At 38.3% G+C, this 14,169-nt stretch overlaps 1 protein-coding gene across 2 annotated transcripts in view; it reads left to right on the top strand.

Annotated features, from left to right (window-relative positions):
• LOC306903664 (nesprin-2-like) overlaps window positions 1-14,169 on the top strand; it is a 77,408-nt gene that overhangs the window by 35,129 nt on the left and 28,110 nt on the right. For both annotated transcript variants that reach the window (XM_079473015.1, XM_079473016.1), the window contains exons 55-71: window positions 2,301-2,489; window positions 5,508-5,672; window positions 5,928-6,047; window positions 7,085-7,188; window positions 7,331-7,472; window positions 7,576-7,689; window positions 7,865-8,005; window positions 8,080-8,286; window positions 9,022-9,123; window positions 9,601-9,720; window positions 11,141-11,341; window positions 11,475-11,648; window positions 11,920-12,051; window positions 12,389-12,606; window positions 12,720-12,852; window positions 12,975-13,520; window positions 13,968-14,117. In XM_079473015.1, the coding sequence (XP_079329141.1) occupies window positions 2,301-2,489; window positions 5,508-5,672; window positions 5,928-6,047; window positions 7,085-7,188; window positions 7,331-7,472; window positions 7,576-7,689; window positions 7,865-8,005; window positions 8,080-8,286; window positions 9,022-9,123; window positions 9,601-9,720; window positions 11,141-11,341; window positions 11,475-11,648; window positions 11,920-12,051; window positions 12,389-12,606; window positions 12,720-12,852; window positions 12,975-13,520; window positions 13,968-14,117 (2,958 nt within the window). The remainder of the gene's footprint in view (window positions 1-2,300; window positions 2,490-5,507; window positions 5,673-5,927; window positions 6,048-7,084; window positions 7,189-7,330; window positions 7,473-7,575; window positions 7,690-7,864; window positions 8,006-8,079; window positions 8,287-9,021; window positions 9,124-9,600; window positions 9,721-11,140; window positions 11,342-11,474; window positions 11,649-11,919; window positions 12,052-12,388; window positions 12,607-12,719; window positions 12,853-12,974; window positions 13,521-13,967; window positions 14,118-14,169) is intronic.

Genomic DNA, 14,169 nt, shown 5'->3' on the forward strand with positions numbered 1-14,169 from the left:
CACTGAGCTATAATACAAACCTGTGCATGTTCTGTTTTCTTTCTCCAAATACTTTGTGATCGAAATGATCTTTCGACAGAAGGAAAGAAATAAATTCCAATCAAAAATGTAAAATCGCTCGTCTCTTTCTCTCTGTCAGGAGCAGGGTGCATGGCGGGGGGAACAGACCAGTGACACACACACACTCGCACACAACAAACATTTAGAGTCAGACACTGGGGGGTTCTCGAAAATCCCATCCACACCAATCCAGCATGGTTATGTATCAGAGACCACCTTGTATTTTCCTCAGGAGGTGGGCTCCACTAAGCCCATAGACACAACATTAGCTATTGCACCAAGTCACCTAACACACTCTATGACACCTGCCGCAAATACACACATCACGTCAAATACAGAGGACCAGGCGTTAGACAACAGAAGCACACATGACACTCACACACAAATCACAAACAAACCCCAAATGGAGGAGACAGAGCCAAAGGCAGCAAGCAGATCTTTGGTAAGCGCAGAAACACTAGTGTTGAGTTGTCTCACCCTACTTACAACAGACATCATGTTCTACAACATTTGACTTTATTTTCCCTTAAATGAGCATTCTTTCCCTTCTTAATCAATGTCAATTTATTCCAATGAAATATTGGAATAACCATTTTAATGTGTGAAATGCTGTCTGAGATCAACATTTGTATGAGATTGGATTTAGTAACATGAATTTGGCATAATTTAGAGTCCTTAAAATAACCGTTTATTAATCATGAGATCCTGAATATTAATATTTAATACATTGACCGTTATGTTATTACCATTACAAAGAGTGAGGTTTTAAAACATTGAGTGTGTTTCAAACAGTGTGTGCATGTGGTTAGTAGAAACAAACCCTAACAAACCATTTTAAAAATAAAATTCAGAAGGAAACAATGAGCTAACAATATCCGGGAACTGTTCAGTAGATTTAGTGAACTTTGACATTATGCATTTATTCACATGTATTTATATGACGTTTAATAGTTGCAGAATGCTAGAACATTTTCAGGCTATAGGAAGAAAGCAAGTTGTAAGTCTTGTTATTAAAGATTAATACATAATTTATTTTTAGTTAAAGTATAACAAGTCAATAGCATATAACATAACTGGCAAAGACGTTGAGGGATACATCCATCCACCATTCTCCCAAAACGTATCTTCTTCAGGGTCACAGGGGGGCACTATCAATATATGCCCATAACAAATGTCATAATACTGTATGCAGTATGTTAAAGCCAATACTAATGTACATTCTAGGTGTAAAAAGGGAGTGAAGGCATGAATTAAAGAAAATAGGACTGGTATAACGGTTGAAATATAAAATGGATAAATTCAGTCAGGTCAAGGTAACGGTACAGCCTTGCCCAACACAAGGTTGTCTTTACCCCATCCTAAAATCAACTTTATTATAATGAGAACCAACAAGAAAACTGTTTAAAGATCTAGTTCACCCTAAAATGCTTATTCCTTTATCATTTACAGTTATTGCTCAGATCATTGCAAACCTATTTGACTTGTGCAGAACACAAAACAAGATTTGTTGAAAAACGTAATGACTTGCATTCTATGGACACAAAACCACAGAGAGATTTGTCAAAATATGTTTATGTGTTGCACAGAATAAAGAGTCAGGCACTGGGCTTTTGAACCACATGCTAGTAAATAAACAAATAATAATATAATTTCTATAGGCATTTTTATACAATATGCTTTGTTGTTTTATTATCGGTGGAATGTAAATGGTTACCCAAATCATGAAAGAAAAACAAACATGCGGGTGTGTGTTTGTGCTTCATGTCACACTATCCTCGAAAGTGACGACATTCCAGGAAGTATTGGTAGCCGCGGGTGGGTGGAGTAAACCAGGGAACGAGAGAAAGAGAGAGACACATGAAAAATGAGCAGAATGAATCCTGAGACAGTTCATTGAAGAAAGAATCACACCAGGGGGGAATAAAGAAACAAAAGAGTAAAGCTGGAGTGAGAGAGAAACAGAGAGAGAGGGAGCAGAAAATAAGTGCGAAAGTGTGACATAGTGTTTCTGTTTCTTTGTGGGTCAGTAGACACACCCATTCTGTCACAGTTTGTGCTTTTGTGAACTGTGTTTCTGCATAGCAGGTGCTCTCTCTCTCTCTCTCTCTCTCTCTCTCTCTCTCTCTCTCTCTGTCTTTCAGTACACCTATCTTTACCTTTTCTATTACACACCCTTCACCTGCCACGTAGAACCTCTGCCTCTTCCTGCATCTGTTGAGCCTCTCTGTGTGATTGTCCAGGTCATAGGTGAAGCTGGGGTCTCGGGTGGATGGTCGTCTGGTGACGGTCTCCTCCATGTCTGCCGTGAGAGGGCCATGCAGCTGGAGGTGTGTCTGGAGAAAGTGCAAATCAGCCTGAAGGGGTCGAGACAGGGAGTGCAGGACTTGGCCATGCAACACAGCGTTGAGCAACAACTTCACACCTGCAAGGTGATCACACACATACAGACATCTACAGTTCAAAGGTCAGAGGAACCCGTTGTCTTCAACAACGTCAATAATAATCTCAACAGGTGTGTGTGAGGGTTAAGGGAAGAGTATAGTTAATATTTTTACCCCTAGTGTGTAACAATCTAGTATGTTCATTTCTGGCATTTTGCTGATTCTTTATGTTGTGAAATGCTGGCTCAGCAACAGAGGAAGTGCCCTAGATCTGTGTGTTTAACACATTGAACGTGTTAAAATGTCAAAAACTGCTATAAATTCACGTCCTGCCACATTCAATTCTCACACAATACGGTGACAAAACTCTTACATTTGTATTGCCAAAGCATTTGCAGGAAGGTATAAATAGTGCATATCTCTCTCTCTCTTTGTTTAACTTAATATGTTAACATTCCATATATTTCTGAACTTGGACGGCTATTTAAAGCTGTTAACAGTTATTAAAGATGTACACTGTGTCTGTATTATAAACTGCTAATAAACTCTTGCTCTCAATATTAGTCCTCGCTCGTGTTAAAATCAATTAAAAGCGCATTCGCATCGTTCGTAATCTGGCAGATTAATCCTTTTGAAATAATGTCCAAAACACTACAATTTTGTAATTGTTTTAATGCAAAAAACATATGGTTCACAGTGTTTTTTTAATGGAAACCATTCATTTATGTGAAATTCTTTCATTTTTATCAGCAGGGTTGTTACATTTATAATCTGATCTCTTGAGATGAATCTGTCAAATACAGGTATTTTTTGCTTCTTTGAATAGTATATCATATTTTACACATTATGTTATCTATCCTTAATGTACAGTATGGGTGGGGGGGGCGTCGGTTTATTAAATCCGTTTAAAGGAGGCACGGCCATGAAAAGGTTGAGAACCACTGCCCTACAGTGCGATATGTAAAAATCTCCTTTGGAAAGAAGTGAAAATGTGACGTTGTCTTAATGCTGTGTCAGCTGCCGCAGTGCTTCGAGAGGGAGGGGTGTAGTGAGCTATTGGTTGCAATACATAACCTCACCGCTAGATGACGCTAAATTTCATGCACCGGAACTTTAAGTATATTATACTTTCTACTGTCCAAATTCTATCGGGGCCGCATGGATTTGGTCCAGTTATTACGGTAACATAACTTATATGATAGATCATTTTTTATTATTTTGCTTTCATTTACATACATTTTTCGAGCCGAATCACGGACGGTACATACAGTTCCAGATCTCTGTGTGTTTTAAGGCATTGTAAAGATAAGTGTGTGTAAGTGGGCGGAAGATTATGATTTCATGAACCAATAATATACTTATTTACCTTTGAGGCGTTGTGAGGACGTCTGGATCTCTCTTTTCGTTCTCTTTATGTCACATGACGCATGTGAATGTCTGTGTACCCACTGAAATCTTATTCAGAGCCACGAATGCGGCAATATGTTAAGAAATTCAGCTTCTCTTTTCTAAAGGAAATAGTATTTTCCTGTGGTTATTTCTGTGCAGATATTTCAGTTAGCGAGAGCTCACTTCCACTCTGAGGTGAGAGTCTGCAGGGTAATAATTCTCCCCTGTCTGTCAAACAAAGATCCAATATTACTCCAGTTAGTTTCAGCAGGATAAACTTTAAGCTGGTGTTCTGTGTCAAAATGAGTTAATTTAGCCTGTCATATCTTCTAAAATCTTCTAAAGGCCAAAGAGAACAAGGATGTTTGTGTTCTTCAAATTTGTTGAGTTTGGAATTTAACATTCAGTGGTATTGCGCTGTTTGGGTGTGGTTAAGTATTATTAATGCTGTGCTGTTTGTTTTTATTAGATATATTTAAGTACTGGAGCTGTGTGAAATGTTGGGTGTTTAGCTATTTTCTGCCGGACTTGGCCACTATAAAAGTTCAAGTGTGTGTTTGATTTTGCAGAGCATCTGTTTCAGTTAGACCTGTAAGGTAGTGCAAACCTTTTCATCATACTGTTCTCTTCCATCTGTGTAACCTGACTCGCTCATCAAAAATTCAGAGATTCAGCAGCGCTCTAGGACACTGACCTGGTAAACTGTCATAAATACAATACAAACTAGAAAAGTGCAGGCTTTTTATGAGACCAACAAACGTTTGTGATATAAAGATACACAGAATAATGAATTTGTGGAAATTTTGTTGCAAATTTTACTTGAACGAGTAGGGCAATGCAGTGCAAATGTCAACCTTAAAATGAAAAACAAAGGTTTTACAATACTGATGTCAATATTGGTTTAAATACCCATGAGAAGTCTCTCTTTAAAACATTTTTTGGTGTTTTTAAAGAATAGCTTTTTAGTTAGGTATAGGTGAATTTTCAAATCAATAACGGAACTGTCACGTCCATCACATCCATATTGTATTCCTCAAAAATATATAGTAACTATTTTATGTTCTATAAAGAGACATCGCTTCTCCATTTTGTTGGGTATTATTGTTTCTGGTTTGCAAATTTTATTCACAGAAATCCTACAAAGTATGATATCTCTCCAAAATGTCAACTCATAAATGTGTCCCTCTTTCAAAATAGAATATTTGTGCATAGACTGATATGTTTCTGATGGAACAGAACGCTGGAATTGCCCAGTTATAATAGAATATCGACTTAAAATGTACATTTATGACATACATCATAACAATGAAGAGAGCATCCCCCAACCGTGTAAAAAAAATCCAGAATTGCCACGCTCTGTGGATGTCAATATTTGCTGCAGGATGTACACATGGAAAACCACAATCGCAATGTCAATTTCGTGTGTTTGATTATTAATGGCAAGTTTGTTCATATTTGTTTTCCTAAGCAATGTGTCAAATGGAGCATTAAACACCTGCTGCCTGCCTTTCAGCTGGATCTCTTGTTTTGTGCTCTGGTGGATTCAGATCAGTGTGACTGATGGCATACAAAATGCTACTATTTATATAAAACTACGCAAATACTATAAGAATTTACCGGTCACCAAATTGATGAAATTGAATGAACACTTATTTAAGTGTTTATGTGTGTGTGTAGACGATTCTGGTGGAGATTGAGCAGAAGATCTCCTGTCTTCCCTTGTGTGGGCTGAAGGAACAGGAACAACATGAGGCTGATTCTCTCAACACAAAACTCCAGCTGTTAAAGAACAGACTGGTGACCGTCCAGTTGCTGCTGCAGGACAAACACAGCGAAGACAAGGTACACACATCCAAATCCAGGACGAATTGTTTTGTATCCTGTATTTTTAGGGTTGGGAACAGCGTAATCCAGGTGTTGTGAAGAACACATTGCTTGTGATGGCAGGTGATCATTAGCATGCTAATAGCAGCTGATTTGCACATTTGCCGTTTCGGAGGTCTTAAATCCAGAAGTGATGCTAGCGAGAGGCTGCAAAGTGTTTGGAAGTGAACTGAGAAAATCAGGGGTGTTACAATGGTGTGTATGTCCCTGTAGGTGTGTTTTGAGAGAGCGAGCCCCCTGCAGGCCAGGTTGACACGCAGCACCAGTGTGCAAGACATGCTGAGCTCCTCCAGAGGCAAACTGTTCAGACAGAGCAGTCTTCAACAACAGAAGGTAATGTGCACATTTATACACATTTTAAAACATTAGTCTATCCAACACACCTTGTGTTAAAACAGGTCACACTCTTAAAATGAATGTGTTAATTTTAACATTATTCATTAAACACATTATGTGTTACTTTCAGTAAGTTTAACACAAGCTTTTTTGAAAGTAACACAAAAAAAGTTGCCTCGAGAAATAATGTGTTCACATTAACTGTTTTTAGAGTGCACAAAACGATGAATGTTTAGGAGCCCTTCGAACATTTTCAGTTATTTTGATTTTCATATAAAAATATAAGTATAATATATCAATCTGTAACCTTTTTGGTAAAATCCAATTCCCAATGGTAAGCTTATATAATAATAATTTATAATATAAATATATTTTTTTTCTTTAGCTCATGATAAAGAAAAATATGTAAATAATATTTTCAATTACATTTAATGTTTCAAACAGATATGTGTTTATGGATTGCCACTTCAAGTTTTTAAAGTTCAATAATAACTAAAAGTTATATAAATTCAGACGTTTTAGACGGGTTCATTCGCGCCTGGTCTGAAGTTGACTTCCGGTCTGTTTGGTTATAATAAAACTATTTATTTCATATTTAATTCAACCTAATAATTTGCGTTAATATTTTACTGTATTGTAATTGTGTTAAATTAAAACTTACCAGTTTCCGATTTACTGTGGAGGTCTATGTGGTTGCCTCTGAAACAGTCTACAAGAAAACAGTATTTCATTTGATTATATTTTACCTGAAATTCAATGTTTTGTTTTGTTTTGTTATGCTATGCTATGCTATGCTATGCTATGCTATGCTATGCTATGCTATGCTATGCTATGCTATGCGTTACGTTACGTTACGTTACGTTACTGTTAATGTTATTGTGTTATACATTTAAAGAAACCATGATTTTTTAAAGAAATGGTAAACGTTATCTCTTTTTCGAAATATACTCTTCATATGATCCTCAAAAGCACGATGAACATTATTCATCACTAGCCATAAAGCTCATCACTCAGTCCCACTCACTTTTTTTCAGGAACTGGAGCACGGATTGAACGAACAGAGAGATCTAACCAAAGCCATCTCAATTCAAGGCAGCAGAGCAAGAGCACACAGCCAGAACACTGAAGAACACATAAGGTATCTAAATACACACATACAAACACTGTTTACACAGTTTACATATTTCGAAAAAGATATAACGTTTACCATTTCTTTAAAAAATCATTGTTTCTTTAAATGTATAACACAGTAACATTAAAACTATCTCAATACCCTGCAGCCCTCCAGCAGCAACAGAGAATGAAGACAAGAGACATGAAGAACAATTAGCAGTCCACAAGAAGTGGACGCACCTTCACAATCGGTTGACTGAGAAAGAAGAGACACAGCAGGGAGAAGACAAAGAACAGGATCCATCTGAGGTCTGAACACACGTGATTCTACACTCATCCAGCGTGAATGGTTTTTCTGAGTGTTTGCATTTGACACTAATCGCTAAGGTGCTGTCTATTTTTGTGTATACAGATACTCACTCCATCTGTATGTTTGTGGAGTGAATCAGCCGTTTCACTTTGTCGTCAGGAGATTCAGTCAAACATCGCACATATTAAAGAGCTGGAAAACTCTGCAGTTACACAGGTGTCAAACACAAATATGTATATCACACACACAAGTTGGATTTCCATGTTTTAGGGGAAATTATGCCATTTTTAATTACTCTCATCTCATTGTTTTCAAAAGTTTAATATTATTTATTTACTTTGACTGTTTAACTGTAGCTGTTATACTCTATGTCTGTCTGTCTTCTTTTCAGGACCATCAGTCTCTTGATGAGGGTCTGTTTGAAGTGTTGAGTGGTGTAAATCTCACTCTTTGCTCTCTTACACACGCTCTCCTGTTACAACCAGCCAACTCTCTGAACACTGACATAGAAATCCAGCTGCAGCAGCTACAGGTAAACATCAACCCATCTGTTTAATCATCGTCTATATTCTAATTCATTTCATTTCCTCTCTGTTTCATTGATAGGGTTTATCGGCCGACCTGACCTCGTTGGCTGCAGTTTTGACCTCCCAGGGGTCAGATGTCATAAAGGTGTTAAATTCGGCTTCAGTGGTATTGGAGACCTCAATGTGCCTGGACCTGCTGACGCAGCGTGTGTGTGAAGTTCAAAAGACTCTGACTGAGAAACAGGGACAGCTACAAGACCGACAAAAACAGATGACAGAGCTGCAGGTCAGATTTCCACCTGGTTTAGTGCCATTATTATCAGCATAAATGGTGTTAGATGTGAACTGTTATAAAAGGAGCAATGTGGAGATTATAGCGGCAGTGGTGAATGGCTCACCCCATCCCTTTACCCCTCCCTTTCGAAGCACTACGACAGCTGACACAGGACAAACATGTCATCACATTTTCGCTTCTTTGCCCAAGGAGATAATGTATTTAGGAAACGCGCTGTGTAGAGCAGTTTGTCCCTTTTGGGCTTTGATGTTGGAAACTCATGGCATATGTAGATAAAAATAGCTTTTTCTAAGGTAATAAAACATAACGCTTCATAAGGTCTGAAGACAATGTTATGTATGTTATATTGCATTTCTGTCAATAGATCCTCTAAACAATTACACACTAGACCTTATGTTGAATAGCAGTGAGCTTTACGTTAATTTTAAAAAGACAAATGCAATAAATTACTCTGAAAGCTGATACTGTATTTATAGTATGTATTTATATGTCAGCAGTTAGATCTTATCAGCTTTAACACCCAAAAAACTCAAGTTCTCCCTTTCATAACTGACTCTTGTTCGTTATGATATAACAGCACAAATCCTATGTGACCTTGTAATGTTCACTGTATGTTTTTTTCCCATGTCCTCTAATATAGATGCAATGTTTATACATGCTTCCTACAAATAGCTTGTTGATAAGATAGAAATGTAGCATTTCCTCTGTGTTTGTTAAACCCTACAGAGAAAAATGCAAGACGTGCATGACTCAGTACTAACTAACAAGTCAGCCCTTCACCCTACAACTAATGGAGAAACCCATCGTGATCTTCGCTCACTGCTGCAGGTGAGAGCATGTACCTGTGAATAACACCACATGATGTGAGTGTTCTGAACATGAATGAGTCAAGCTTTAAATATTTTTCAGGGAATGAATGAGGAATGAATGAGTCTGTGTTGTTTCTTAGAACTGGTGCCTCTGCGTACCCCCGGGCATCTAAATACAGTATATGTTCTCCATGGTGCCGTCATTCCCACAATAAGAGGGTGACATTGGACTTTCTTGTTCAAAATGCACTCATAAACTTTGCGTTTTTAGAATTTTACAAGAGGCTCTTTGAAAATAAAGTTACAGTATGTGCAGAGTATCCTGCCAGAGGGGAATCACACTGTAAAGGTGTTACTGCTTTTTATAAGGTCTTATAATGAAGACCAGGTCGTATGTTAACACAGTTCTCACTCAAAGGGGGAAAGGTACTGCTTTGTCATTTTAAAGACCACTCAAAGTTTGAGGTGTTTGAGATTTTGAACTTTCCATGTGCAGGCTGTTGCAAGGCTGAAACAGGAGGTGGAAGAGACAGAGAGCGAACTAGAGGAACTCAAAGAAAATGAAAGTCAGAGTCAACCTTCATCTCACCACCTCCAGCAAATCAGCACACTGGAGGTACAGCTGGGATGTGTACTTTGGAGACAGAATTTGTCAACAGAAGTTAAATGAATCTGACATTTAGAAAGTCCATAACGCTGCTGTCCTTCTGAAACCTTATATCTTTACTTTTGCCTTAAATCATTTATATAGGTCACTCTTCACGATTCTCACTAAGTTTTTAAACCAATAAAAAGTATTAAAAGGTGCTTGTCAACTTTGTCAACACTGTATTCTATAATTAAAAAAGTACTGTGTTTTTTCTATTTCCTGAAAAACAGCGAATTTGTACATACAAGGTTTCGGAAGGACAGCGACAATAAACAATATATAAATAAAGTGTTTTAAAGAGTAATAAATACAATTTTAAAATGTTTAGATACTTTGTTAAAATTGTCAAGATGCACAAAATAGTAGTTGTTTTTTTAACATTTGTATTTAAAGGGATAGTTCACCAAAAAGAAAAATTCTGTCATCATTTATTGACTATATGACTCTTTCTTCTGCGAAATACAAAAGAAGATTATTTGAGAAATGATTTAATAGTTTTGTGTCCATACAATGAAAGTAAATGGGGGTCAATGTTGTTTAGTTACCAACATTCTTCAAAACACCCTCCTTTGTGTTCTGCAGAAGAAAGGAAGTTGCACAAATTTGGAATGAAATGAAGGTGAGTAAATGATGACAGAATTTTGGGTGAACTTTTTTAAAAGTCACTTTAAATATGATATTTATATGATATAAAGACACCTGTACTTTCTGAAGAGAATGTGAAGCTGACATCATGGCCTATGTTGCAGTGGTGCCGCCATCTTGGGAGGATCATACTCCACTGCAATTATTGTTTTGATATAAACCGTTACTTGTTTTCTTTGATATATGGAGAAATCGGAAGTGAAGGAACCAGGTGATTTTCCTGAACGACTCTGTCGTAATGCTATTGCAGTTTTTAACGCAGCAAGACCGACCTACCATGGATATATTTCCTAACCAAACAAGAAAAAATGACATTGCATGGAATGCACTAGCAGCAATCCTCCCGGGATGGCGCAACATAGCTTCACATTCTCTTTAGGGGTGGGCACTACAGAAGACTTAATAAACAGGACAAAATGGAAGTTGTCAAAGTGAAAGTTACCTTTTTGTCAGTTATGATGACCCATAGTCGAAATGTGACCTCTGCATTTAACTATCCAGTGAGTGTTCACACTTCGAGTCCTGAACACACACAGCCGAGTAGTGGGCTATCACTGCAGCGCCCGGGGAGCAGACAGGGGTTTTTGCTTAAGGGCACTTCAGTCACTACCTGCTGGCCCTGAGAATCAAACCGGTGACCTTCTAGTTACGAGTCCGACTCTCTAACCACAAGGCCACAACTTTACACAACTTGTATATAAATTTATATAAATCTGCCTATAACATAAGATTCACTCTGCAGGCGGTTCTGGACAGTGTGTGGAGTGATCTAGAACAGCGCTGTGGAGCTGTGCAATGGAGTCTAGATCATCAGCAGATGAGCGAGAGATTACTGAAGGGTCTCCAGATACTCTTGCATGTGGGGATGGAGATACTCACCTGCGCCTCAAACCTAGAGCTCAAGAATGCAACACAGCTACACACAAAGCTAAGCACACACACGGTACGTGTAGCACGCATTGACAACAGACCTCAAAACAAACTATTCCAACTGCACAAATGCAAACATTTCTAAAAACATCTCCAAAGACCACCAGAGCAGGCCAATCTCTCATTTATCCTGTGAATCCACACAGAAGTTTTTCCTGTCTCTGGGCTCCCACCTGCGGAGATTGCAGCAGCTGAGTTTGCGGATGTCAGACAGCGCCCCTTCTGGCTGGGAAACTGCAGTGTCTGAAATGGAAAGTCAAGTGTCCAGTGTATTGCATCAGGCTAAGGGTGTCGGAACAGTTCTGCATTTAGCGCTACAGGTAAGAGAGAGAATTATAAAGTTCTGATGTGTAATGACACTTTATAGTATTTCTAAAAGCGAAGCTGTCATACAGGGTGGATAGATAAATAAATGCCTTAATGTTAATGTAAATTGTTGATCATTGCATTCACATTTACATTGTCATTTAGCAGAGGCTTTTATCCAAAGTGACTTACAAATAGTTCAGAGAGCAATAAGCGAAAGAGCAAATGGATAAAAACTGAGCCGACAATTACATAAATTAATTTCAGTTCTTGGTATTTTTTCAGCTTTGGACTCACTGTGAGGAAAATCATTCCTGGTTAGAAAAGCTGCTACAGAGCTTAGAAACTCAACTTCCCATAATGCCTTTGCGACGACAAACTGAGGAGCAGCTGAGCAAAACTCTTTCAGTCTATCAGGTGACACTTATTTAATATACTGTATTTAGCATTTTGCCCCCATGTATACCTTTAAGAACAAAAGAGGGATATTGAGAGATTTCGTCTGTGACGATATCGGATTTTTCACGTCACGGTTAACGTGGTTCTTTCGGATTGTCACATTATGGTTTTTCTTGATAACAATATTGTCTTAACATGTTTTTATTTAAATTTATTTGATTTAATTTGTAAATTTTGTGTTTATTTTTGGTTTATTATTTACAGAGTTTGTAACCATCTTAAGGCAAAACCTTTAAACGGGTGCTGAATTATTTACGACACCCCTATGAAAGATCCTTGATTTTCTGTTTGATAGTCTGTTCAGGCTGTTCTGGAGGAAAACAGAGCTCAGGTAGGTCTGGTTCTGGATGAGGGCCGTAGACAGCAGTCACAGATTTCATTCAGTGAAGTGGGCATTCCTATACATATAATAGCCGGATCTACTTCAAGACTTGAGCAGCGATTGGGTTCTCTTCAGAGAAGGGTGGAGCAGGGACTGGACTCCACCCACCGACTAAAACAGCTTTGGAACAGGTGAGTGTGATATGCGGTCATGTAGATGTTTAATAAGATGTGAATATATAGAAAGTACAATGCATGGAAAAGAGGACTGTATATAAATCTATCATGGCTGTACATTTTACTAGATACCGAAGTGATTCTGAGGCTTTGAATATGTGGATGGACCAAGCTAAAGAACACCTGCACACATGGAAAGATGATGTGATCTCAGGTGACCATGAAACAGACAAAGCCCTATCCTACTCCAAGCAATTAACAGTAAGTGTATATAATAATAATAATGATTTAAGGCAAAAAAAATTAATCACGAAATATGGAAATTCAAGGACAGCAGCACATTATTCTGTTTGACTCGTCTGTTTGTGATGATTTTGAAACAGGAGTTTGTTAAGGAGCTGGAGGAAAAATCTGCCCTAAAGGCATCAGTCATTGGTTCTGGATCTTTTATCCTGATGCTCGGTGAAAAAGAGCAAAACGTTGAGACACTAAACAACAACAAAACCAGTTTTGCTCGTAAAACATCCTCTGGAAAATCAGAAGACCTACAGCCATCTGTAGATGTCACCGCTTCATCTGCTGCTGAGGAAAATTTAGAAACCATGTTTTCCTCAAGTCAAAACATATCTTCAACGGAAACCCAAACTACAACAAGGAGTTTAGCCAAATCTAGTTATTCTCAAGAATGTGTTCAAGACGTTCTTCCAACAGACGTTAAATCTGCAGCCAAGCACATTATCTTATTAAACAGGGTCACAAATAAAGACGTCTCTGAGGAAACCGCTTCATCCACACAAGGATTGTCTGTTAAACAGGACACGATTCTGTCTCCAGTTCTGCTGTCTCTTCAGTCCCAGTTATCTCAAGTGGAGAAGGACTGGGTGGAGATACATTCAAACATACCTGCCATCCAACAGAAACAACATCAGGTATATTTACATTTATGGATCTGGCAGACCATATCAGTGACTTACAAAGCATTCGACAATTCAATATGTGTTTCAGATTGAACCCACAACTTTGAACTTACAAGCCCCATGGAACTTTAAAAAATCCTGTATATTGCTAAAGTTTTCCTGTTTTGGCGTATTGTCTAATATTAAAGGTGTTAAAGTTTGTCATGAAGGTCAGGTGGCCAACCAGGCATGATTTCCAGCAGCAGATGAGATCTGTAAAGAATACAGTCCCTTTTCTATCATTTCACCCATTATCAGGCATCTTTTTCTGGTCCTCGTTTCCTTTTTTCTGTGATTGCATATATCACCCCTCACCACCTTCCACAGTTTTCTTCTTCGCCCTTCTTCGCTACTGTATTTTCTCTCCATCTCTTCCTTTCACCTCATTCCCTCTTCTGTTTTAATCTCTCTCTTCCTCAGGATGTGGTGGAGAGGCTATCTCCTGAAGGACTGCTGGCTGATGTGTGTGGCTGGATTACAGGTGCTGAGAGCAGGTTACAGGCGGCCGAGCGAGAGGGTCACAACACCTGCACTGCCACCGAGCTCAGAAAGCTGCTCAAAACATATCAGGTATCTCATCATCTCTCTCTCTCTCTCTCTCAAATGAAATGGACTTTATAGT

The sequence above is a fragment of the Barbatula barbatula genome, assembly GCF_947034865.1.
Source record: "Barbatula barbatula genome assembly, chromosome: 14".
Classification (NCBI taxonomy): domain Eukaryota; kingdom Metazoa; phylum Chordata; class Actinopteri; order Cypriniformes; family Nemacheilidae; genus Barbatula; species Barbatula barbatula.